The sequence below is a fragment of the Pocillopora damicornis genome, chromosome 8 (assembly GCF_964200805.1).
Source record: "Pocillopora damicornis chromosome 8, jaPocDami1.2, whole genome shotgun sequence".
Taxonomy (NCBI): domain Eukaryota; kingdom Metazoa; phylum Cnidaria; class Anthozoa; order Scleractinia; family Pocilloporidae; genus Pocillopora; species Pocillopora damicornis.
Genome location: NC_142677.1, coordinates 9,861,847 through 9,885,763, shown reverse-complemented (window position 1 = coordinate 9,885,763; position 23,917 = coordinate 9,861,847). Strand labels below are relative to the sequence as shown.

The 23,917-nt window shown below is 38.9% G+C and overlaps 1 protein-coding gene across 4 annotated transcripts in view; it reads left to right on the top strand.

The window, feature by feature from the left end:
• The window catches only part of LOC113676918 (basement membrane-specific heparan sulfate proteoglycan core protein), a 42,628-nt gene that overhangs the window by 13,992 nt on the left and 4,719 nt on the right, over window positions 1–23,917 (top strand). For 3 of the 4 annotated variants that reach the window (XM_089180777.1, XM_089180779.1, XM_089180778.1), the window contains exons 17-51: window positions 109–249; window positions 666–857; window positions 951–1,043; window positions 1,568–1,651; window positions 1,753–1,871; window positions 2,279–2,390; window positions 2,557–2,676; window positions 2,755–2,882; window positions 3,296–3,382; window positions 3,882–3,937; window positions 4,192–4,265; window positions 8,924–9,064; window positions 10,014–10,199; window positions 10,454–10,546; window positions 11,123–11,206; window positions 12,359–12,477; window positions 12,779–12,890; window positions 13,302–13,415; window positions 13,721–13,848; window positions 13,927–14,013; window positions 14,211–14,272; window positions 14,668–14,937; window positions 15,630–15,905; window positions 15,983–16,255; window positions 16,344–16,616; window positions 17,063–17,332; window positions 17,766–18,032; window positions 18,188–18,457; window positions 18,551–18,826; window positions 19,189–19,443; window positions 20,062–20,322; window positions 21,409–21,675; window positions 21,992–22,252; window positions 22,494–22,695; window positions 23,015–23,307. In XM_089180777.1, coding sequence (XP_089036903.1) covers window positions 109–249; window positions 666–857; window positions 951–1,043; window positions 1,568–1,651; window positions 1,753–1,871; window positions 2,279–2,390; window positions 2,557–2,676; window positions 2,755–2,882; window positions 3,296–3,382; window positions 3,882–3,937; window positions 4,192–4,265; window positions 8,924–9,064; window positions 10,014–10,199; window positions 10,454–10,546; window positions 11,123–11,206; window positions 12,359–12,477; window positions 12,779–12,890; window positions 13,302–13,415; window positions 13,721–13,848; window positions 13,927–14,013; window positions 14,211–14,272; window positions 14,668–14,937; window positions 15,630–15,905; window positions 15,983–16,255; window positions 16,344–16,616; window positions 17,063–17,332; window positions 17,766–18,032; window positions 18,188–18,457; window positions 18,551–18,826; window positions 19,189–19,443; window positions 20,062–20,322; window positions 21,409–21,675; window positions 21,992–22,252; window positions 22,494–22,695; window positions 23,015–23,307 — 6,046 coding nt within the window. Of the gene's footprint in view, window positions 1–108; window positions 250–665; window positions 858–950; window positions 1,044–1,567; window positions 1,652–1,752; window positions 1,872–2,278; window positions 2,391–2,556; window positions 2,677–2,754; window positions 2,883–3,295; window positions 3,383–3,881; window positions 3,938–4,191; window positions 4,266–8,923; window positions 9,065–10,013; window positions 10,200–10,453; window positions 10,547–11,122; window positions 11,207–12,358; window positions 12,478–12,778; window positions 12,891–13,301; window positions 13,416–13,720; window positions 13,849–13,926; window positions 14,014–14,210; window positions 14,273–14,667; window positions 14,938–15,629; window positions 15,906–15,982; window positions 16,256–16,343; window positions 16,617–17,062; window positions 17,333–17,765; window positions 18,033–18,187; window positions 18,458–18,550; window positions 18,827–19,188; window positions 19,444–20,061; window positions 20,323–21,408; window positions 21,676–21,991; window positions 22,253–22,493; window positions 22,696–23,014; window positions 23,308–23,917 lie in introns of those variants that run through there. The other variant, XM_089180780.1, reaches the window with a different exon arrangement.

Sequence of the window (23,917 nt, the reverse complement as noted above, 5' to 3'; positions counted from 1 at the left end):
CTGCGTCGACGCTTCTTTTTGTAAAATATAATTTCAGAAAATGCGAGCTTTCTCCTCATTTGTAACGTTTTAATGAAAGCTATCCTTTTATGTCGTTTACCTTTGCAGCTTAACGTCCGAGGTGATACCTGCGACACTTGTAAACCAGGATCTTTCAATTTGCAAGAGGATAATCTCGATGGCTGTACGCCATGTTTTTGCAATGGAGTTTCTGACAGCTGCCAAAGTGCTATGCTAAATAAAACTCAGGTTAGCAACTAATGCGTTCATTGTTACAGAGTAGTTGTAGACAAAATTGAAAATAAGAGTATTGAAAGCCAAGAGTAGGTTTGAGTGTTGAAGCTGTAGTTGAATTTTTAGAAGAATAGTTTTAGGACTCCTTCAAGCTACAGTAACAGTCAAGTTAAGAGATTTTACATGTATTAATACATCTGAGAAATGCACGCATTATGTAAGAGTTCCTACCATTAAAATAAGCAACATCTGCTGAAATTAACCAAAGAATACACTTTTTAGCTTGTGGATATTCTTATATGACTGTTCATTACAAGCTGCTACTGCTGTATTGTTATAGTATCTGGTTCGTTTAAAACATTTAAAACGCAACTGCACGGAAACACTGCATTAGAAATACAGAGCGATACACGTCCTTTTGCTTTTTTCAGATACGTTCTACCTTCTCGGTGGATGATCAGAAGAATTTTACTCTTGTCACATGTGACAGTTCCCCAGTAAACTCTTCAGATCTCTTTGTTAATCCCCTAACAAAGGAACTGACTTTTCAGTCGTTTGTGGAGGACGACGTTCAGGAAGAGATTTTATACTGGAAGCTGCCCCAAGAATATACAGGGAATAAGGTGAGTTTTGAAAGACTTTTTAAGGGGAGTTGTGCCGCATAGAGTTACTAGATGTAGACAAACTTTTAAATTACCTCACATTTTTGTTTACAGCTGACGTCATACGGTGGTTATTTTAGCTTTGTTGTCTCACACGAGGCAAGTTCTGATGGAGAAACACTATACGCGCCAGATATCATCTTAATTGTGAGTAACAGCAATAAGTATTATAGAGTGATTTATCTATTCAAGAAGTCATAGCCTCCCAGGCAAAATGATGAAATTCGGTATTATTTTTTCATTGTTATCATTATTGTTATTACTATCATTATTATTATTATTATAGTTATTATTATTATTATTATTATTATTATTATTATTATTATTATTATTACTATCTCTTCTATCACAGTCTTTGCTGGTATTCTTTTTGTGCATCAGCCGGGCGCAAACCATGCACCTAAGGCATCAGTCACTCAAGTCAATCATTCTGTTCATACACCAAGCACCTTTCTGGGGATTCGCGCGGATTATTTTGATAATTATACCAATGAAGTCTTATTTTGCCTTAGCTATGCAAGTTCTTCTGAGTTAAGATACATTTTTGTACATAAAGCACGATTTTTTTCCTTCTATATTCATCTGTGAATATTTTGACTAAGTTGTGAATAAAGCTTTATTATTATCTATTAATATCATTATTATCTATTATTGTTATTATTTTTATTTAGGGAAGAGACATAACACTTCATCACTACAAACGTAGTCCTACCGGAAACGATCGGGCAGGAGGTTACCAAGTTATATTTGAAGAGGTTTGAGGCTCAATCCCTTCATTCTCTCCTGAATTTCTTTCTAATTTACTCGATATGAAATTAAAGAAAATTATCGTTGAAATTAAATCTCACTCTTTCAGAATTCCTGGATTGACAACACCAATAGAGAGATATCACGAAACCAACTTATGAAGGCTTTGCACCATATTGAGGCACTTTTGATCAGAGCTTCTTATAATACTCAGATGCTTCAGACAACGTATGATGAACAAAATGTTTGCCATTTTTTAGTTATTCGTTTGTATTCACGATAATTACCCTTGCAAGCCTCGTTAACAAGTGAAAAATTAACAACTAGGCTTAAGAAAGTTCAAGTTGCGTTTCTGTAAATAGTAAAGGTTTTGTATGAGCTATTCTTTCAAAAAACATTTCCAATTTTTATAAATGGTTATATCTTTGATTCATAATTTTAGAAATATTGGATGGTGGTATGAACCGTAATCTACAAAATAGTTTGTTCATATTGACACGAGCGTCCCTAACGATTTCTGATTTCCCATCCTTTGAAAGAGCCACCTGTAAAATTCTTATGGACAGAAATCAAGTCCAGAACCTAATTTCAATTTTATATCCTCACTCCTTTCTTTGATTGTTAATGTTTTGTAGCCTTCGTGAAGTTTCCATGGACACCACAACTAATGCCGTCACTAATAAGCCTCGTGTTAGCTCGGTTGAACAATGTGTATGTCCAGCAGAGTACCAAGGTTTATCCTGTGAGGTAGGTTCGACTCACTTTATTTCCATCCCTCCGTGAAAACTGGTCACACAATCCTTGATATTTACTCTGAGTTCTCACAAATGGCATATTTCTTTTGTTTTTTTCAACCGTTTCATCACTGATAACTATGTATTCAATGAAAACTGTTCTTTCTTACGTTCACCAGTCGTGTAAAGCAGGTTACTATCGATCACGTGTTGGTCCACACCTTGGCAAGTGCATAAAGTGTGATTGTAACGGGCACTCACTTGATGACTACTGTGATCCTGAAACAGGAGAATGCAAGGTGAGCCAGTCCGACGTAACGTGTTGCTTATTACCCAGTGACTGGACATATTATATTTCTTGACGTTTACTCTAACAGAATTGCCAGTACAATACGGAAGGGTTTCGCTGTCATAAGTGTGTGACTGGTTTCTATGGAAACGCAACAATTGGCCAACCATCAGATTGTAAGCCTTGTCCTTGCCCAATGACGTCGTCACCAAACAGGTAAGAAGGGCGAAATTAACCAAACTTCTCATGACACTCGAACCCTCGAAAACTTGTGCCCTGAACTGAATTGAAACAACATCGACTTCTCCTGGACTTCCGGCTTACAATTACTGAAAAATCCACCGTAACTCGAAACATTCAATAACTCGAACATTACGCTAACTATGAGCTGTTTACTTTTCCCTTCCGGTCATGTCTTTCATAAATCAACCCTTCATAACTCGAACCAGGTTTGTCCTAACGAGTCAAACAAATAGTATTGTAGTCTAAAACATTGAAAATATTTTTAGAAGCCGTGCATTATTTTTCTATTTTACGCGAACTTTGCCAGCAGTTTAGAATACGTTAAATTGCAATGCATTGTATCTTCATTCTTTGAACGTTTTCATTACATTTGAATTATTTTCCAGGTTTAGTCCCACGTGTTTCATGGCAGAGGATAATGAACCAACCTGCGATGCATGCCCACCAGGATATGGGGGTAGAAAATGCGACAGGTGTGTTAGAAAGAAGAAAGTTCCTGTACTTACTTTATATAACTTGTCACTTCTCATGAAGCCTCAAACGATTAAGTAACCTCTCCAAACTTGTAGAAAAATGTTAGATAAAGGTCAAAATTTACATTTTGTCCATCCTCTTTCCCTCCATAAATGTTATTGTTTAGGGTTCAGAAGTATGAGCGAATGCTGCTTTATAAATAAGTGGTGACATTATTGATTTATGTCCACGATCGATGTCATTTGCCTGCGTTTTAACACCATTGCTTCCCAACGTTTTTCGGTAAATTCTAGTCAACCAGTCATTTTCGTGCTTCAAATATAAAATCCCTTTCTTTCATGCCCAGTGAGCTCTTTTCCCCTCCCCCTTTCTCGAGTCCAGTCTTCGATCCTCCCATGGATCGCGGGCTTCTTTCCCGAACACTGTCTGGTTATCAACCAATAAAAAGTTTTCAGTTTAAGTGAAAATTTTTAATAAACATATTCCCATTGTTTGTAGGTGTGTTGAGTCCTATGTTGGAAATCCAACCGAGCCAGGAGGAAAATGCAACTTAGGTGAGAATTTGCCAGATTTTGATTTTATCTTAAAGTGTTCCTATATCAGATATATCTGCAAAGTCGATGCAACACTTTAAAAGTTTGGAATATTTGTCCCGAACATACTTTTTTAAATATACTACATTACAAGAGATGTTAAAGGCTTACATCTTTTTTTTTAATACCTTTATAATATCGGATAAGTTATTTTTATCATTTCAATTAGGATTTCTCTCTCACTCTTTTTTATTAATTTTTTGCAAATTTAGAAGTCGACTGTAGATGTGATGTTCGTGGCTCGATCAACAGTTCTTGTGATCCTATTACCACACAGTGCTTTTGTAAGGTGGGTGATGAAAGCTAAAGTATGTATCTGAGTAGCCCGCGTAGTCAGAACTAAATGTGCGCCTTAAACAATGAGCCACGAAGCCGCGAGAGCGGAAAAAACCTTTATCACTATCTTCCGTTCCGAGCCTCTCGCGGCTTTGCAACTCGTTTTCAAGGCCCCCACCGCTTAGCGCATCTACGTACTTACAAAACTGCCAGTTACGCCGGGTATACTGAGAGGCGACTTGTCTTATTTGACAGTAATGAGTGTAAGGAGCAGAGCTAGACTTTTTTTGTCCGAGTCGTCACGATTTCATTACGTCATTAGCGCACAACGTTAGTGCTGAGCTGAATCCAACCTCAAATTTCACTTTTCATCTGGAAACCGTTACATTCGGCACGCTACTTGCGTCCGAAGTCACAGTTGACAGTTTAGTAAGTGGCGATATGCTCTGTTGACCTATAGTGTCAAAAAATAGTTTTAAAGTGTCTCAATGACGCTAGCGCACTTTTTAATTCAGTGCACTGGTTTTACAGTAGTTGTGTCAGGAATTTCATTGTAGATGAAAACAAAGAGGTAATGAAATTTATTATTAACTCATCGTTTTCCCGTTCCATCGGCCCTTCCTTAGCATATCAGCGTACTTTCTGGTGACATTCTTTCTTAAATTGGAACTACTTATACGGCGTTCATACGAAGGGTGCTATAAGAAGAATTTGAAGTCCTGTAATTTAATTATATATGTGAGTTTTCGCGTGTTGACCGACCTCAAGCAAATACCGACTGCCGATCTCCCAAACCTGACCTGATCTCAAATCTGTAAAATATATTTTGTCTGTTCGATTTAAAAATAGCGCCAAATATAGATTACTCTCTTCCTTTCCTTCTTCGATCCCGCTGCGTATCGGAGATTTCTGTCCATCTAAACAGTGTTTGTTTTGTGATCAACCAAGCTTCAGAAATTAAAAATGTCGACGATATGATTTAAGAAATTAGCGCAACACGAACTGCCAGCCTTTAAGGTTTTTTTTTTTTCCTTTTTTTTTTTTTCGACTAGACAACTGTGACTCGCTCGTCAAAACGACTTTCGAGAAATTAGCATTTTGACAGTGCGTAAAGTTTGCCTCTCATCCATGCATCCTTGTTATCGCAATCTTTGCTGTGAGGAGGGGTAATTTGCGTCTTCCGTACTTGATAATCTTTGACAGGCAGATATATTTGTGAGTAAATAATCCAGGTTTCTGTTGGTTTAAGTTCGGGTTTCTTTTGTTACGTCCCATAAACTTTCATCCAAGACGTGACCCGAGGAAGTTGTAGACACAACAAACGGTATCTTTGCGAATTTTTTTTCAGCTATTTTCGTCATTGTGTATCATTGTATGGGTCTCCCTTCTCCAGGTCACAAATGTTTTACGGTAAATTGCATGCCTGTTATTTCTTCCGATTAGCATTGCTGTTCTGTTTTTAATAGCCGCAGATTTTCAGCATTTGAGAATCCTTCATTAAATGGCATTCGCGTTTAAAATTCTGTTATACACAATAGAACGTAATTTCTCTGACTTTCGCTTTGGTTCTTGCTTAGTGTTAGACAACATACCTGGTCTGTAAGAAAAGCACCACTAAAAGGTAGATAAATATTGGTCTGTTGTAAGCAAAACAGTGCATTGTCTTTCTTTTCAAATTGTCAATATATAATGTGATCACTTTAGTGAAAGTATGTTAGTTGTGATAAGATAGGAGGAGAGCAAAATTCCTCAGGAGCGACAGAAGTTGTCGTTCCTATACATCGAAATATCAACTTCCTGAGTAACCGGACGTTCCCACGATCCTTGCTTTGAAAGAAGTATATTTTGGCTAGAGTGAAACCACGCATTGTAAATTACTTTTTGGGAGTGTGTAGAGGGTTGTCTGGATTTTTGAATTTTGAATCACTCTTTTTCGTGAGCGTGGTCAAGTTAGGAGGGTTATTGATAACCTTTCCATCATTAATCTGATCTAGTTATTGAAAGTTACTCATCTAAAACTCTTCTCAAGCTGTTCTTAAAAGAAAGTAATTTTTTAACGCTGTGGATAATTTTACGTAATGTATATCGATACGTAAACTTAACGAAAGTTTCTTTCAACTCGGTTTCCTTCTGACTTTGTCTCGTCGAGCGCCTTGTTTTGCAAAAGAGGTGCGAAGATGCCGACAACGTAACCAGATCATCACTTATCTTGCGGGCTTTTATCAGGGAGACAGAACATGGCAAGATCCAAAAGTTGTCGGATTGGGTTTCAATTGACACTTTCCTCAATTGTTATGCTCATCAACTGCGACAGGATTTGAGAATCTTTCGGTTGATCAAAGCATTCCCAGCTTGAACTCCATTACAAGGAACCGAGTTCTCCTACAGAGCCTCTAAAAATGATCTTTCGGATTGTAATCATTTAGTCATTTAGTCGGCTATCTGTCCTAAAGACCGTTTGGGAAATCTTCCGAAGGAAAGCTGCTTATCCATCAAGCCACAGAATGAATCAGTATTTCTTTCCGATTACTGCTACATTCCTGCATTTTCTGATCTGGATTTCGCCCATTTCATCTAGGGTAAGCTTTGCCACTTATTGATAGATTAGCCCTACTAAACCTAAAGCTATGTTTCTGAAACAACAAGTGGTACGGTAAAATTTGTACAACAGACACCTATTGGATTTTGCAAATTAAAGGGCATCTACAGCTGTTCAATATTACAGTCTAAAAAGGTGTTCCGACCGCATGGATGTTTTATGTAATTTAAATAGGGTTTTTCTTCTTACACCATTCGAGGAGCTGTTCTTACGCAGGCAGGGAAGATTAAGCTTTTAATTAAAACCCGTATGTGCCCACCCAGACAGAGGTTATTTCTCAAACAGATGCGATAATTTTCATATTCATCGTTTACTTTCTTGCCAAATTAGGGAAAGCTACGTTGTGCTTATGTGTCTCATTTAAGTTTTGAACTCTCCCCGTGGAGATGAATGGTTGTAATTTTTTATTCGTGAAGTATGCGTGCTCCATTCAAAGTGACCTTTCACCTGCTTGGTTCTGTCAGTTTAATGAACTGAATGGAAGAAAAATCAGACTTTTTGCCAAAATGTGTTTATTTTGTAAAATTAGCCATCACTTCCTCTTTGCTATGACATTCCATTTTCCGTGTGCCCTGTGGATCTCTTACGGACCCCTTCGTCTCTGTTTTATGTAAATATTTTTGTACGCTCACATATCCTATTTTCTTTTCACATTTTATCAATCTCTGATTTTGCAAAGAACTTGAGCTTATGCTCAATGATTGCCATTTCGCAGAGGCCAAAATAAACCCAGTATTGTGACGTAAGCTTATCTTACCACCCGACAGAGCCGACATGTTATTAATGGGAAGTGCTCGTGCATTATCGCTTACAATGTTGAGTGCCTTGTGACATATGACAGAGTAATGAAATAGTTTAGTAGACGACACTTCGCTGTTCCCAGAGAAACCGTATGCTACAACTAAATGACAAGATCAACAATAATTACGAGGAGTTCTAGTCTATTTATAGCAACATCTGCTGAAGGCAACATACACCCTGGTTTGATGTAATTTTTTAGTGGATATTTACAGGAGCCAAATCTCTTTTTGATCCCAAATTGGATATAGATCAAATATCAGTTTTCCAAGGCAAAAGCAAAGCCGGCAGCATCAGTTTTCTTTCCATCAGAGCCCGAAGGCTATCCTTGAAACAACAAACTAATCGTCTTCGGACCGTCTTCTTAACGATGTTTTATAATAGGATGAAAATATGCTGATGCTATAAGATCTCAAACACGAAAGGTGACTTCAATTGGCGTCAAAAGATGATTTTGAGAGCCAGGTGCTAACTGATGGCTCATAGTAGGTCATAGTACTGTGTCAAGTACAACCGGAGTCTAAAGAGTAGAGAGAGGCGACTATTTTATGTTACAAGATCGATGACTGTTTGATTCTTAGCCGCGAAGATAAACTGGTTCATTATTATAAATGATCCTTAGTTTCTCAAGATCCTACAAAGATCAATTGATTCATGTTTTTTTTAGCAATTTTAATGTAGAGCCCAAGATGTCACGCAATATATTTCCGCCGATCTCATTCTTACACAACCAACAAGGCGATGACCACGCGGAATGGTTTCGGCCACATATACAGCTACTTTTATACACACGCGATTTAGAGACAGCCCTCAAGTGGATCGATCACTTGATGACATCGTCTTACTTGATCTCTAAGACGGGCTGAATTTGGAACGCTCTCGAATTTTACAGTAACTTGTGCGTGTCGTATGGCTCCACCATTCTATCAGAGAAAAACATAGGAACATTTCCACTGCAGTTGTGGTGTCCTTGCTGAAGGTTTTCTTGTAGATTAAAGAAGTGAACTTAACACTGTCATCAAGTTATTTCCAATTGTTTTGAACAGCATAGTCAACATTACAGTACATTTAGAACAGCTGAAATTCTATCAGCTGTGGATAGTTAATGTCAAATGAAATAGCGCAATAACCTGACTAATGTTAGATTGCATAACCGACGTATAATCACCATCTTTGCAGCGTAATTTTGCTAGAATTTATATATAGCAAAATGTCAAATGCAAAGATGGCGATGATGTATTCATGCAATTATTACTCACTTCCTGTCTCCACAGAAACATGTTGAAGGAAGTAAGTGCGACAGCTGTAAGCGATCCTTCTTCAACTTGCAGTCGGACGATCCTCAGGGATGTGTGCCTTGTTTCTGTTTTGGAGTGTCTGCTGATTGTAAATGCGCTGATTATTATAAAGAAATAGTAAGTAAATGACGACTGTTACCGTACCCAAATTTGCGGTTACCCAATCAAAAGCTAGAAATTAAGAATATTTCTAACATCACTGAAAGGCTTCCCACTCACTTTTGCTATAAAGTAGCAGAATGAGGCATCTCGGAAATAGCCTATTGCTTTCAAAGTTTGAAGATTAAAGTGATCTTCGCAGTAAAGAACACTACTTAAGCTCTAGCTAAAATAAAGCTTAGGAAAAATTCAAGCTCGTACGGAAGTTGAACCCATGACCTCTGCGACACCGGAGCAACATTCTCTTCCAACTGGGAGCTGGTCATTTTGTTGGTTCGTAATAAACCCTTGATGTGATGAATAAATGACTACGATACCGATGGCTTGTTAGCTCAGTTGGTAGAGCACTCCATCTGAAAGCTGGTCATTGTTTTGGTTCGTAATAAACCTGTGTAAAGATGAATCAGGACGACTGTAAATATATGAATAACGTATATTTGAACTGCGGATAAAAAACTGAAGATGAGAGCGATCTTCGCAGTAATGAAGACTACTAGGCAGTAGTGAAAATAAAACCTGGAGAAAATTCAGGCTCGTCTCGGAGTCACACTCGTGACCTCCACGATACCGGAGCTTAAAAGGTTGGCGTCAAAACTTCCACCTATCATTCATGGTCTATTTTATAACTCCCTCAAGAAGCCATTTAAGAAAAGTCCCGTTTGAAAAAGGAGTTGAGAATTAGGAATATTAAGCCTCTCAAAAGATTGCCTCTCTCGAGGCGGTTTGTTTCATACCCAAAGAAGAAATGGTTCGGTGACAATTTAAACAAATTTAAAACTGGCGGAATCTTTATGGAAAATTCTTTCAGAAAACAATTTTTTCGTACCTTACTGTACCAAGCATGGCAAATGTTTTCAGTTCCTGTAATTTGGTAATGTCCTAATAACACTTCAAATTTGTATTTCAGATTCCCTTGCGTATCGCTTTACTGGATGGCCCAAACTACTTACGTCTCTCGGACTTATCACGGGACTCAATGATAAATTCTGGCTATGAAATAGAGGGTGATCCGGGACATTATGTCTATGACTTTGGCAAACCACCGGTAATGACCTATTACTGGTTTTTGGGAGAGGAATTTAGAGGTGATATGGTAAGTTCACTCTGCAGCTTCCTCGAGTCTCCTTTCCGTGACTTGTTAGCGACGGAGGCGACCCACCTCTCTAATTGTTTCAAAAGCTCGCTGTTCGCGTTCACTTGATAATGTGATAATGCTTTTGTTTGACCTAGGGAAATTCCTACAATAAAAATATTAGGCAGAATGTTTTGCAATCCATTTCCCGCCCTAATAAAGTTTTTTACTGGTAAGTATCAAAGGAAAATTCACTGACCTCTTGATTTGTTTAGATCACAAGCTATGACGGTATATTACGATACACAGTGTCGCATGAAATGCAGCCAGGTGGTGAGCTGACTTCTGCAACTGACGTCCAATTGAGGGTATTAATTGAATTTGAATACACCAATTAGTGGTGCTGTCATTCGGAACTTTAATACACCAATTAGTGGTGATGTCAATCGGAACTTCGCATGCTATTGATTCTTGAAAGTTGTATAAGGTCACTTGACGTTTTAACCTAAATCGTTATTCTCGTTTTGTTTTTCGGTCTAGTTTCGAAAAATTTTATGCTGGATGTATATGTTCATTGTCTTGCGCTTTTAGAAAAATCAGGTTACCGTAGCTACTGGTGTAATTTCATGCGTTGTGCAGAAATGTCAAACGTTTCTGGCGACAATTATTATGGAAAAGTTTTCTCTTTTTGAGGGGCTGGTAGTGATGCGTGAAAAGTTGCTCTTACCGGCAAACAAAGATAAGAAAGAAATAACGAGAAAGAGAGAAATTAATTGGTCGATATATTGCCATTGTTATGAATTACTTCTAAAATGGGCCGCACAACTTCAACTCGGTAAAAACTATAGAAGCACACCCGCTACTTTTGAGTGCACTATAGGGCTTCTTTTTCTAATTCGTTTTAATTTGCTTCAATGATGTTTTTGCCAATTTTTTGTTAACAGGGTCGTGGGATAGTTCTAATATTTCATCATAGGAGAAGACTTAAGGCAGGGGAAAAAGAGACATTCGGCCTCAAACTGTCAGAGGTGAGGAGTTACTAAAACTTCAAATAGCATTGTATTCCATTTTTCGACACTGAAGGCAATCTGGTGTGTTCAGTTATATCCGAACGAACCAGTTGCTCTGATTCATCGGGTTTGTCATCAATTAAAGGTGTTTAATGTTAAAGATATGCTATTTTGCCAACAACAACCAGGTAAAAACTAACCTCTTTCCTGTAGAAGTCAAATAACTTGCTTTATTATAAAAATTACAATGTCCTCGATTGCGATGGGTTTAAACAACTCCCATTTTCTACTACTTCACTCACCAAGTTCAGGGCTAAAAATTAACTCCAGTACTTGGTGGCCAGTCGGGCCAGTTTCCTTGATTTATTAGTGGCCCATCCCAAAATGAAGTAGCCCTCGATTTCCTCTAGTTTAAAATGAAAACCTTGAATAAACGCCCCATGGTTTTTAACGGAGCGTTAACTAAAAGGAAAGAACACAAAAGTCCAGAGTCACGTGGCAATCACAAAATAAAAATGGCGTCTATATCTTGTGAATGAAACGGCTCGGAATTTCCACTTCAGAACTAAAAATTTACTAAAATGGATGATCTTAGAGTCCAGGCAAAGAAACGAAGAGAAAGGTAGTCCAATTGAATTACATATTGAGTTTTATTTTTAACTTTGTACGTCGCATAATTTAAATTGCAACTTTTCGAAATTCTGTAGCATAGTCGCACATCAGGCGTTCAAACCTTAACTTTTAGTGGTCCTGGTCAACCCCTATTAAGCCTATCACATTCAAAGTTGTAGTTTGAATCAACCAATCGTATTCAAAGTTGTAGTTTGAATCAACCAATCACAACCGTGGTTTCAATCACCATAGAAACAGTGTAAAGACTCATAAACTCCTAAATTTCAGAACGACAATTTAGGCCTCCTTTGTTAGTCTTTTTATGAAAATTTTCCCTTTCTTTCGTAACATGTCTATTTTTTTTTTCTCGGAAATCATAATTTTTTTTTTTCACGATCAATTGTAATAAGACTTCGTGTCGTCTAATCCGGTCTGTAATCATACTCGTGATATACAGATCGGACTTCCGCTGCACGGTCGTCCGATTTTGTTACCACTCGTATGATTACAGACAGCATTGGACTCCACTCAGTTCTATTACCATTACCAATCATGCAGAATTGGCTGAGGTACCCGGATAACGCAGAAACGACCAGAGATACTGTGATGACGGTTTTGTCCGCCGTGGATAGCATCTTAGTCCGTGCGACATACAGTACAACTACTACAAAAGCTAGGTCAGAATTTAATTACTTTAACTACAATATATCTCATTTGATTCTGCCACAATATGATCACCTCTAATTTTACACCATCCAGTGTAAAAAATTCATATTTACAGTACTAATATGGCTCACATTCAATGTTTACATTACTACTTAGTGCAACACAGACTTACGGAACTAGGATTGCATGCAACGTTATGTAAAGGCTCTTTGGCTATTTGTGTTAAAACTTAAAACTTTTCTTCCTGTATGTAACCTTGTATTTATGATTTAAATCAGACCACTAACGTTATCTTTATTTTGTTTGCATCAGCCTTTACGGAGTCAAAGTGGAGACAGCTGTCCCTCAAGTAACGAGATTTAGAAAAGCTGAGAAAATTGAACAATGCAGATGTCCACCAGAGTACACTGGAACATCTTGTCAGGTAATCTTGCAGGCTTACAATAGGATATAGTTCTGTCGAATCCTTTTGCTAAGCGTCAGATAATTCCAGCAATCTTCGGTTAGAAGAACTTTGTAAGTATTATTTTGTTGTTTCGAATTCTGAAGACACATTATTATTCGGTTTAGCTTCTTTCTGATTTTTGAAATGAAATTCGGTCCTTGATTTTTCAAACTTGTATCGAATAGTTTTCACCCCTCAGTGGAAGTTAAAAAGCGAGCTTTTACTTCGAAATATCTGTAGAGGGCTTTCCATTATATTTTTAAGTGCAATGGTACAATACGAAAACCTGGAAAATATCCTGTAAAAACGTTACGTAAATCCTTCCCCATGAACACGATGAAGAGCGGTCATAAGTTCATGACAGTTTTTTGGTTTCATATCATTTTATAGCGTTGTGCTCGTGGATACACACGGACTTACCCAGGCCCGGATTTCTCCCCTTGTGTTCCATGTTCCTGTAATCAACACTCAAAAGAATGTGATCCAGAGACAGGACAATGTGTAGTGAGTAAATACTACAAAAGGGACTGGGAATTACGTGAAACTGCAAGGCCCCAATTTTACTTCTGTACATGCATATTCTAATATGAAACAACAGATCGGGGAGAGGTTTATTCTTACAACTGCAAAGGCTATAAATATTTTCATAAGATCAGTATGAACTGAGAAGGAAGTTCAAACCCTCAGTGCACTAATTAGTGCACAAACCTCTCGGCCGTCATTTCTCATTTGATCATGTATGATAGATAACTGTTAGAGCTAGTGTAGCAAGAAGGGGATTTGTGTATCTCAAAATTATTTTTTGTCAGAAATGTGATCACAATACCGCAGGCTCCAGGTGTGAGACATGTGCGATTGGTTTCTATGGCGACGCGACTAAAGGCACGCCTCAAGATTGTCAACCGTGTTCATGTCCTTTAACAGTCTCTTCGAATCAGTGAGTAAATAAGTGAATTTTAAAAAGATTGGTTCCGGTTATATGCTTTTTTCATAGCTGATTTGCTCTTTTAAACAGGTTCAGCAAGACCTGCAAGATAGAATCAGATGGTCTACCTGCCTGTACTGGCTGTCAAACTGGTTATACAGGAAGAACATGTAATAGGTAAAGTCGTCTTAACCGCAAACGCTTCAGTTACACTTTTGAAATCAACTTGCTTCGTTGAAACTACGTTGTTGTTACATGAAAACCACGGTGTGAAATGCATGATTATGCAGATGGTTTTCTGGTGATGTTGACATAGCAGACTTCGTTTTTACTTTGTGTTGTGATTGTTGTAATATCAAGTTTATGCTGTTTAGATGTGCAAAGGGATATTCTGGGGATCCCAACAAACCTGGCAGAAAGTGTATCAAGCTACCAGGTGAGATAAATTGAATCCATCGTTGTAATTTAGATGCTACGCATGAGTTCATTGTAAACAAGAATACAATGGACTGATTGCTCTCATTTTTGGGTTTAAAAATTGTAATGGAAACTTCTGACTGGACGAGAAATTTCTTTTAAGGTGAAGGTATCTGCGTGGTAATTTCTGCTCAGAGTATGGTTAAGAATTAGTATGCTTCTCAAGAAAAATAATATGTACCTCACTTGGAAAGCTTTTGATTGTCTCTGTCAGCAACTTTCTATTGCTTGCTTCCGTAGTAACAAGGTGGATATTCCTTGAAATCTCGGTTTAGATAAATACCTAAACAATGAACAGAAAATGTCCCTTAGATCAAATAATGACAGTTTGCCGGACCATTCTTTTTTTTTAAGCGGAATTCTTACCAAGTGTTATGATCAGGCCAATGAAAAGAACAAAGACAGAGGGAGATGATGTTAGGTTTTACTGCTTTGCCAAGGCAAAGCAACAACCACTAATAAGTTGGTCTCGAGGAAATGGCAAGACCTTACCCAGCAGGGCTGTTGTGTCTGGAAAAATTCTGTTAATTAGTAAAATAAGGAAAGAAGACGAGGGAGACTACGAGTGTACTGCAAGAAACATATATGGCTCCGAAACTGGTTCAACACAGCTGAGAGTACAAGGTTAGATACTTAAATTATTTTTTATGAGAGCCTAGAATGGAAGGATATTGTTGAGAGGAACCGTTTGTATATGAAATCGCATGGGCCCGGATTAATTTCACGCGTATTATTAACGTTTTCCCAAAATGTTTGAGGGAATCGCATTCGCACACGATATCCGCGCGACTGAGCCCTTTCAATGCCGCCACAAAAGTCAAAACAAACATAGCTGACCAATAGATTCAACGTACATTTTATTCTCAAAATACAGTTAACAACGTTACACGGCTTCATCCAGTCAAGTTGCAAAAAGGCTCAATCAGTATCAAGTAATCATGCCCTCTTGATTACTAAAGGTGTCCTCGTGATTAAGAAAAATTTCCCTCTGTTTCAGCCAATCAGCATTCAGTAATATTGCCCAGCATGTGATTTATAACGAAGTAACGAGTTCACTTTAGGGTTGATCCCCTCGCGATTCCTTTTCTCATTACAACTCTTTTGTTGAGTATCGAAGTGGCTTCTTGTTTTTCATCAAAATGTAATGAAAGTGATTTTTACATAGCCCTTTTGGCATTCATCTGTTAATGTCTTCTATGTGAGCGTCAACCCTGTTGAAAATACAAAGTAACCATTACTTGATCGTTGTTCTAAATGTTAGAGAAGATGGTTATATTTACCTTTCACTGACAACCTTTATTGTGTCCTTAAATTAGCTCGCCGTGTGGATCCCATAAGCGTAACAGTTTCACCAAAAGTCCTTCATGTTCTTTTGGACCAAAAAGCGCAGTTCACGTGCAGAGCAAAAAGTGTGACCGAGTACACTTTGCAATGGACTCAGGGCGTGAATGGAGCACTTCCCAATGGGGCCGAGAATGAAAATGGTGTTCTGACGATCGAACGTGCCAGGGCCATCCATGGAGGATCGTACACATGCACCGGTAAAAATGCCAACAACGAAGATATGGTGACCGTACAGCTGAGAATAGGAGGTAAGGGTGATCCACTTGGTTGCATGACTTCGGATATTTTGTAGTCTGTATGAAACTACTTCGTTTTTCTTTTTCAGTGACAAAGCCTCAGGTCCTCATAAGCCCTGCCAGTTTGAGTGTGCAAGAGGGAGACTCCGCTCAATTTCGTTGCTCTGCTTCGGGATTTCCAGCTCCTGAACTTCAGTGGCATGGTGGTCCTGGCGGTGAATTGCCACCGGAAGCGAGTACAGCCAATGGTAACGGGCTTTTGATATTTGATGCCGTGAAAAAAATTCACGAAGGAGAATACTTTTGTACAGCTTCCAATTTGGGAGGGATCTCCAGCACTGGAACATTCCTGAATGTCTCAGGTATGACGGCATTTTCAACTAGATTAGATTCCATTTTCCCACTGTGACAGTTCCTCTTTACCTTTTTTTTTTTTTGGTATTTTCGTAGCTCCTGGTACTGCCCCTATCATTTCGGTCGAGCCCAGTTCGCTGACTGTTTTGGAAGGTGAAGAAGCCTCGTTCCAGTGCTCGGCGATAGGGGACCCAAAACCCACAATTCGATGGTCACGTGAGAAGGGCCAGCTTCCTCCGTCCTCTACCTCTTCAAATGGTTTTCTACGCATTTTCCCCACAAAGCTTGAAGACGGAGGTGATTACGTTTGTACAGCAGCTAATACAATTGGAGTGGATGGATATTTGGTGACTCTCATTGTGGAGAGAGGTAAAGTGATTACCACCAGGATTAGTCTGTGATGCTGCCTTTTTTAAAAAGAGGTAGATGCGTGAGCTAAACAGAGTCGCACAAAGGCATATGGCGAGAGGTAGTGAAAAAAATTAAGAGTCCTACACAGTTCCTTACATGATCCCTGAACCGCAACTGATTCCAGACTGCAAAGGATTCCCAAACTGAAGCCGCCATGTTTACCACAAGTCAAGAAGTTGTTTCCAGTCCTCTCATGTTTAGTTCGGGTAACTTAAGTTGATCTTCCCGCCACTTTTTACGTGTACGGCTACCAGTAATTCACCGGTCATTCCGTGTGACGGAATCGGGGTCTCGAATAACAGTAAAGCGATTCTATTTAGCCTCCTTAAAAGACAACTTGTTAAAAGATAAAGATTGACGCTCACTCAAGTCACTCGTAGTCTCAAAGTTTTATCTTTTTTTAGATACCTCCGTCCCTCCAACTGCGTTGGTGTCACCGGCAAATCAAACTGTCCTTGAAGGTTCATCCACCAGCTTATCATGCCAAGTGACAGGAGATCCTTATCCCTCCATAGAGTGGAGGAAAGTCGGTGACGAGTTACCGGACAACCACTCAATTATTGGTGGATTATTGGTGATCTCAGAAATAACAAAAGAGGATGAGGGCATGTACCTATGCTTGGCCCAAAACAAGAAAGGTGTCAAACAAGTAACGGCTTTTATTAACGTCAGAAGTAAGTAAACAGCTCAACAATTGATCTTGGTGTTGGGAAGTAGCTCTGAACCACCCGTTTAGATATTTCGAAATATATATTTATCGAGTTATGACAACCTAAACATTACTCGATATCAATAATGGGACGTCAAAGAGCTTAGTATTTGTTTTGCAATCAAGAAAGGAAGGTTATGTCAGGTCAGGTGACCTGTAGTTATTTTTTCTTTGCCGGTATGATGTGACCAAACATTGCTCAGGTTAGGTTACAAGTGATTAAGCATTTTTCTAATGTTGTTCGTTCATAGAATTGCCTTATTGATGGTACCACAACTCTCTTGATGGAATAAATTATATCTGTTTTCTGTTTTCCATAAACTTATACTAACGACGCCTTTTTTTTTCTGAACAACTGATTAAGGCGCGGCGCTAATGGTTTGTCATATTTACTTCAGGTAAAGTGTTGCCAAAGATAGAAATCATGCCGGCGAGAAGGTTAACCGTCACTGGAGGAGAAACAGTAATTTTCAGGTGTGTTGTTAAAGCTGGTAATCCTCCCCCTGCGGTGGTGTGGGAAACGGAAGAGAGTCAACCGTTGAACAGTAGCGATGATGGAGTGTTGGTGATCTCTCCAGCAAACGGTAACAGTCAGGGAAAGTACATTTGCAAGGCCACAAATGTAATGGGATCTGCTGAAGCTGTTGCTCTGCTGATTGTTCAAGGTAATCAGTGTTAATATGGATCATTGCTATTCTTTCAGTCTCATAAGCAAAAGGAAAGGTTTGGCTGGAACTGAATACTTTCCATATTAGGTGGATGCGATATGTCGCATATGTTATAACATGCAGTTATCGACGTCCGCATTTTTCACTTTCAGGTGAACCCAATATCATCACGACTCCTTCCAGTCCTGTTTCTGCGACAACTGGTAATACAGTCACCCTGGAATGCGCAGCCGCTGGAGACCCCCCTCCGTCGGTTGAGTGGATAAGTCCAGAGAGCTCTCGATCCAGTCTCCAAATAGTAGAAACTAGGATGGGTGTATTAAAACTCACCATCGAAGACGTAAGATTGGAAGACCAGGGAAATTACACCTGCCAGGCGACAAACATCGTGGGAATTAGAAGAGAAAGTGTCCAGTTGCTAGGTAAATATCTAACGTAGGTGTGGATGGCTTATTCTTTACAGGCTACAAATTTCTTACAATGCATAAAAATTTTCGAACTACGTTTCTATTTAGTTACTGTGGCCAACGAACCTCCAGAAGTTGTCGTGGAAACTTTGTACGAATCAGTTATCGAGGGTTACAAGATTGTGCTCCGCTGTAACTCGTCGGGTGTACCAACGCCAAGTATCACTTGGGAAAGAGTAGGCTCTAATTTACCCAGTGGTGCCTTGAATAGAAATGGAAATCTGACCATCCCATCTGTTGCCAGACGAGATGCTGGAATATATGCTTGTAAGGCTGTGAATGTTGAAGGAGAAGACGTCGTTAACGTTCAGTTGGAGGTGATAGGTAAGCAGATTCCATTCAACCTTAAGGGAAAAAAAGATCATCTACCAGATTTAAAGGAATATTTGCTTAAAATATATTTTTAACTTTATTCTCGCGTCGGCGGAGATAAATAATTGCTTGGGCACTGACTAAGGATTAATCTATAGTTTCATCTACTATAACGTCTAAGGACAAAGCAGAGACAGCTTCCTGGATACACGAGAATCCCAACAGACACGCAAGGATGTAACTCAGCTCAACTACTAATAATTTAGAAGTCAAACCCAATTTCTCAAATCCCAGTTAATTCGCCTAGACGTGGGGGTTGCTCCTCTAGTTATGTGACAAACTTAGCACTACCTTTTCTTTTCAACCGATTGCAGCCCCACCTCAAGTAGAAGTGACACCTTCCCAGAGAGCGGTAATTCAAGGAGATTCTCTGAGTTTGTTTTGCGTTGCCACACCATTAATTCCGGTTATATGGTCGAAAATAAACGGAAGTATAACTGGAGAAAGTGAAGTAGACAAGGGAAAACTGATCATTAAGAATGCGAGTGTGGAACACGCAGGGAAGTACCGTTGTCAAGCCTTCAATGCTGCAGGTTCCGATGAAGATTTTGCAATCGTAACAGTAGTCGGTGAGATACCATTTTGGTTCTCTGTTTTAGGAATATTGCTTCACGGTTATGGTTTTCCAGATCAAATATTCACCCGTCTTTTTTCTTGACTTTTTTGAGGCAGATCGATTTCATCTGTTCCGATGTTCACAGAGATGATGAATTAATCTTTTGAGAAGAAATATTCTTCCATAAATTTCCAGATACTGGAGCGAAAACGAAAGAGTGATAATAAATATTATTAATAATAGCGCAGGTAAATTTGAGAAGCAAAATCGAAAATATTCTTTTTTCTTTTCAGAATTGTAGAAAAGGTGATGTCAAAGCGCCCTGAAACGGCATGTAATCTGTGTTCTTGAGGCTCCTGGATATCGTTCTAGGCAAAACACTCATTAACCATTAAAGCAGTGTAATATAAAGCAAACAGAGAGTTTTCCATTGAGTTCGCTACATCAGTGGGTGGCAATGTAATGGCGTCAGGGAACTTTAAGAGATTTCACTCTCTATGGATTTTCCATTATCAAACTTTTAAAAGAGGGTTTAAAAGTAGAGAACTTAAAACAATATAAATTCAAATCCATTTAATGACTGAGTGTAAGATTCATACATTCTCTTATAGCTTTTTTACATTCTTCCTAGTTCGACCAACAGTAACTGTCTCGACAGAGTCCATGGTAGCCTCACCGAATTCCAATGTTACTTTCCGATGCAACGCATCTGGTATACCAGAACCTGTGATCACGTGGACAAAAGAAGGCACGAGTCTTCCACGGAGACACTCATCTTTGCGTAATAAGTTGACGCTGACGCGTATTGTGAGTTCAGATGAAGGTCGCTATATTTGTACAGCTACCAATGCCGCAGGGTATTCACAAAAAGTTGTATATCTCTCAGTTGAAGGTTTGTACGCGTCGTTTGGTGTCAATTTAAAAACTACTCTTGCTAAATTGGGAATTATGAAGCCCTTATTTCACCTCAGATCACATATTGCCCCATAGTATGGCACCACTACCGCTCTTCCGATGACAGAAAAGTGGAGAGGCTGCAAGGGCGGGCATAAGGGGCCATTTGCTGTGATCCGAGTAGCTCGTACGAAGAACTATATAGAAAGCTAATTTTTTATCTTTGCTTGACCGCAGACTCCAAGACATTGCCTTATCAATGTTTAACGCCAAAAATAACTTAGTTCCAACATATTTAGCAAACCTATTAAGTTATAATATGGGCACGAATAACTCCAGGAATCAAGACGACTTTTCCTTGCCAAGATACAACGCCATTACGTTTAGGAGACACTTTTCTAAGATATAAGGGCTTGGTATAAGCTCCCAAAGTCGACTAAAATGACTAAGACCTCAGGGACCGGTTATCTACCCAAGGTCTAACTCAAACTACGGTTTTGCGTAATCAGTGGGCCTCAGACTTTCTTTCTAAGAGCGTTGACTTAGGGAAATAAATGTCCTTACAGTGTTAGCTTTAAGCCCTCTTGACACAATTCACAAAAGTAAATGTTCAGATAAAAGGTCCAGCTATATTGAGGATGTTTAGGACTCGCTTTTGTTAAACAATGGCTGAATTTGATGACCGGCCCTGAATGTTTTTAAAGTGAGAAAGCAAGACCTCACAATTATTTTCAGAATTAAATATAAGGATTCTTATCTATGTAATAATTAGTTCTTACTTCACATTTTTCTTTTAAAATTCATATTGAGATTGTGTGCAGAGATAATAAGTAGATCCTGTTAATGGCCGGGAGAGTCTTTTGTCTATTGGTAGTTGTATTTTTACAATGACTCTAGATAGGTGTCCTCGGTTATTTTCCGCAATGAAACCAGAACGTAAGATACGTTAATAAAGTTGTTATTATTACGTTAATTTCTTCAAATGACAGCTGCTTCAGGATTTGTATTTTATCGTTTCAAACGCTTTCAGGTCTAAAAGACTGCAGTGACACACAAATGAATTCGAAACCTTGTTAATTTATAGATTTCCCCACTGGAACTATAACGGGTGGATCCTCTGTAACAACTGTAGCTGTCGGTGGTTCCCTTACTCTCGAGTGTCAAGGAACAGGAATCCCAGAACCGGAGATCATGTGGTCACGTGTTGACGGTCCTTTGCCCGATGGAGTAACTACAGATGGTGGACTTCTTAATATTGTAAACGCTCAACTTTACCATGGAGGACCCTATGTTTGTAATGTCACCAACGAAGTAGGCTCTGTGCAATCCGAGATTGTTGTTTTAGTACAAGGTTCGTATATTTTATTGAAATATATCACGCTATTATTATGCAGCAACAGAAACCGCAGCAAAAATGACATCATCGATTTGTTTTCTCTGAGATTTACTGCATAGTGGTAACACCACCATCAACTATTCTGAGAATTTGAGGTTTTTAAAACAGTTGACTCAAAAGATGAATGTTTAGGCGACCATCAAAAATTTAGTATCAGGGATCTAAAAATGAGCGCAGACCACTCGTTATTGCCAAAGAATATCGCGCAAGAATACACAAGGTTGCAAACATCCATTCCCAGCTGCACATCACATTTGAATTTACCTTTCAGAGGCACCTAAGGTGACGGTTACGCCCCAAAAATCACGGGTAAAGCTCGGGGAGACAGGGGAATTTACTTGCATTGCCAGTGGCTCACCATTACCCAAGCTAACATGGCGAAAATTGAATGGTTCAGTTCCGATTTATGCCACAGTAAGTGATGGAGTACTTAGAATTCCTAATGTAACCCACCAAGATGCTGGGATATATTTCTGTGACGCTTCCAATGTCGAAGGATCAGCACAAGGAAATACAACTCTTGAGATAAAAGGTATTACTTGAAAACAAGTAATGGTGTTCTCAAGTTTTTATTTGTTTGTTTTTGTACTGAACAAAATAGATATAGAGTCAATTTAAAACTAGCAAAGTATCACTCCGGACAGATACTGGTCAACAACTCGTAAAACTCGAAGATTTCATTAAGGTTTAAAAAAAAGTAATGGATTTCAGTCCTCGAATAATTGGCTTGTCGCAAAAGATTTCTACTGACAGGCTGTATTCTTCGTCCGTAGTAACCGTGCCCCGTTTTACTCAGAGGCCACTATCATACCTCAGCGTACCAACATTAACTAAAGAGCCGCTTAATTTTACGGTGGAGATTGTGTTTACACCAGAGATGGCAGACGGCCTCATATTTTACAACGATCAGTTTACCAACGGTTCTGTAGGAGACTTTATATCATTTGGAATGTCGAATGGATTTGCTGAGTTTAGGTTAGTGGCAATTACACAGTTCTGTAGGGGTTTTCGATTGCGTGTCGTTGGCACCAAAAAAAAGTTATCAAAGTGGCCCATCGGAAGGAAGAATCGGTAAGAACTGAACTGAAAGGAACTGAGGTGAACGGTCCCTTTGCCGGTGGCGCGAATTTTCTCCATCAATCATATACTGCAGTATCGCTAAAACAGTTCAATCCCAAATCATGTTTGGCACATTGCTATCGAGACGTTTGACTGGATATAGCGCCCATCCATCTCCTGTCTTGACTCCTGTCTAACACATTTTTCCTGCAATCAAATTTTCTCTTACCGGTAGGTTCAACCTTGGCTTCGAGCCTGCCATCATAAGAAGCCACCAACCTCTGCGTCTTTACGAGTGGCATTCAGTCATTCTATCACGTAACGGGAAGGTTGGAAATCTGACTGTTGATAGCAAGTCACCTGTTACAGGAATTTCCAAGGGAGGTAGTACAGGACTGAACTTAAACCAAGATTTATACATCGGGGGAGTCCCTGATTTTTTGTCGATAAGTACGCTGGCAGGCTTCAAGTCTGGGTTCATTGGCTGCTTAAGCTACTTGATGGTTGATGGAAACGTTGTAAATCTTGGTGAGCGAGTAAAGTTCATTCGCTATTTAATTCTCCTTCTGTCTGTCAAGCAACTTAGTCTCCAAAATTGCCTTAAACGAAAGGAAATGGCACACAGTGTCTTCCCACCTCACAGAAAAGTGTTGCAGAGTGTGCTGTTTTTTATTTGGTTTGTGTTTTTTCTTCATCAATTTTTCAGGGAAATTGGTAATGTAAAATATAACTTTGAGATATGTCCAGAAATGATTGAAGTAACCACGATGGCGAAAATTCGTCAAATCCGCCAAGCTAAGTTCGCTTTGATGGATTTGATTAAAATTCGTCCATCCCGCCGAGCTGATTTCGCTTTGACGAATTTGACAAAAATTCGCCAAAATCGTCAATTCCATGAACATTTACTCGGTTTGACAAAGTTTCGTCAAATTTGCCATTTTCGTTACTACGTGCATTTCTGGACACAAGTGAAGATAAGGTTGTTTATCCCCTTTAAAACTGATTTCTCGGTAGGATATCAAAAAAATTTTAATCTAATCGTACAGATTAAGGAGTAACATGAAATTCTGTTTCATAAAAAAACCTGTTATTAATTGTACTTATGGACTTCATCACTCGCTTTCATTTTTTTCAATAT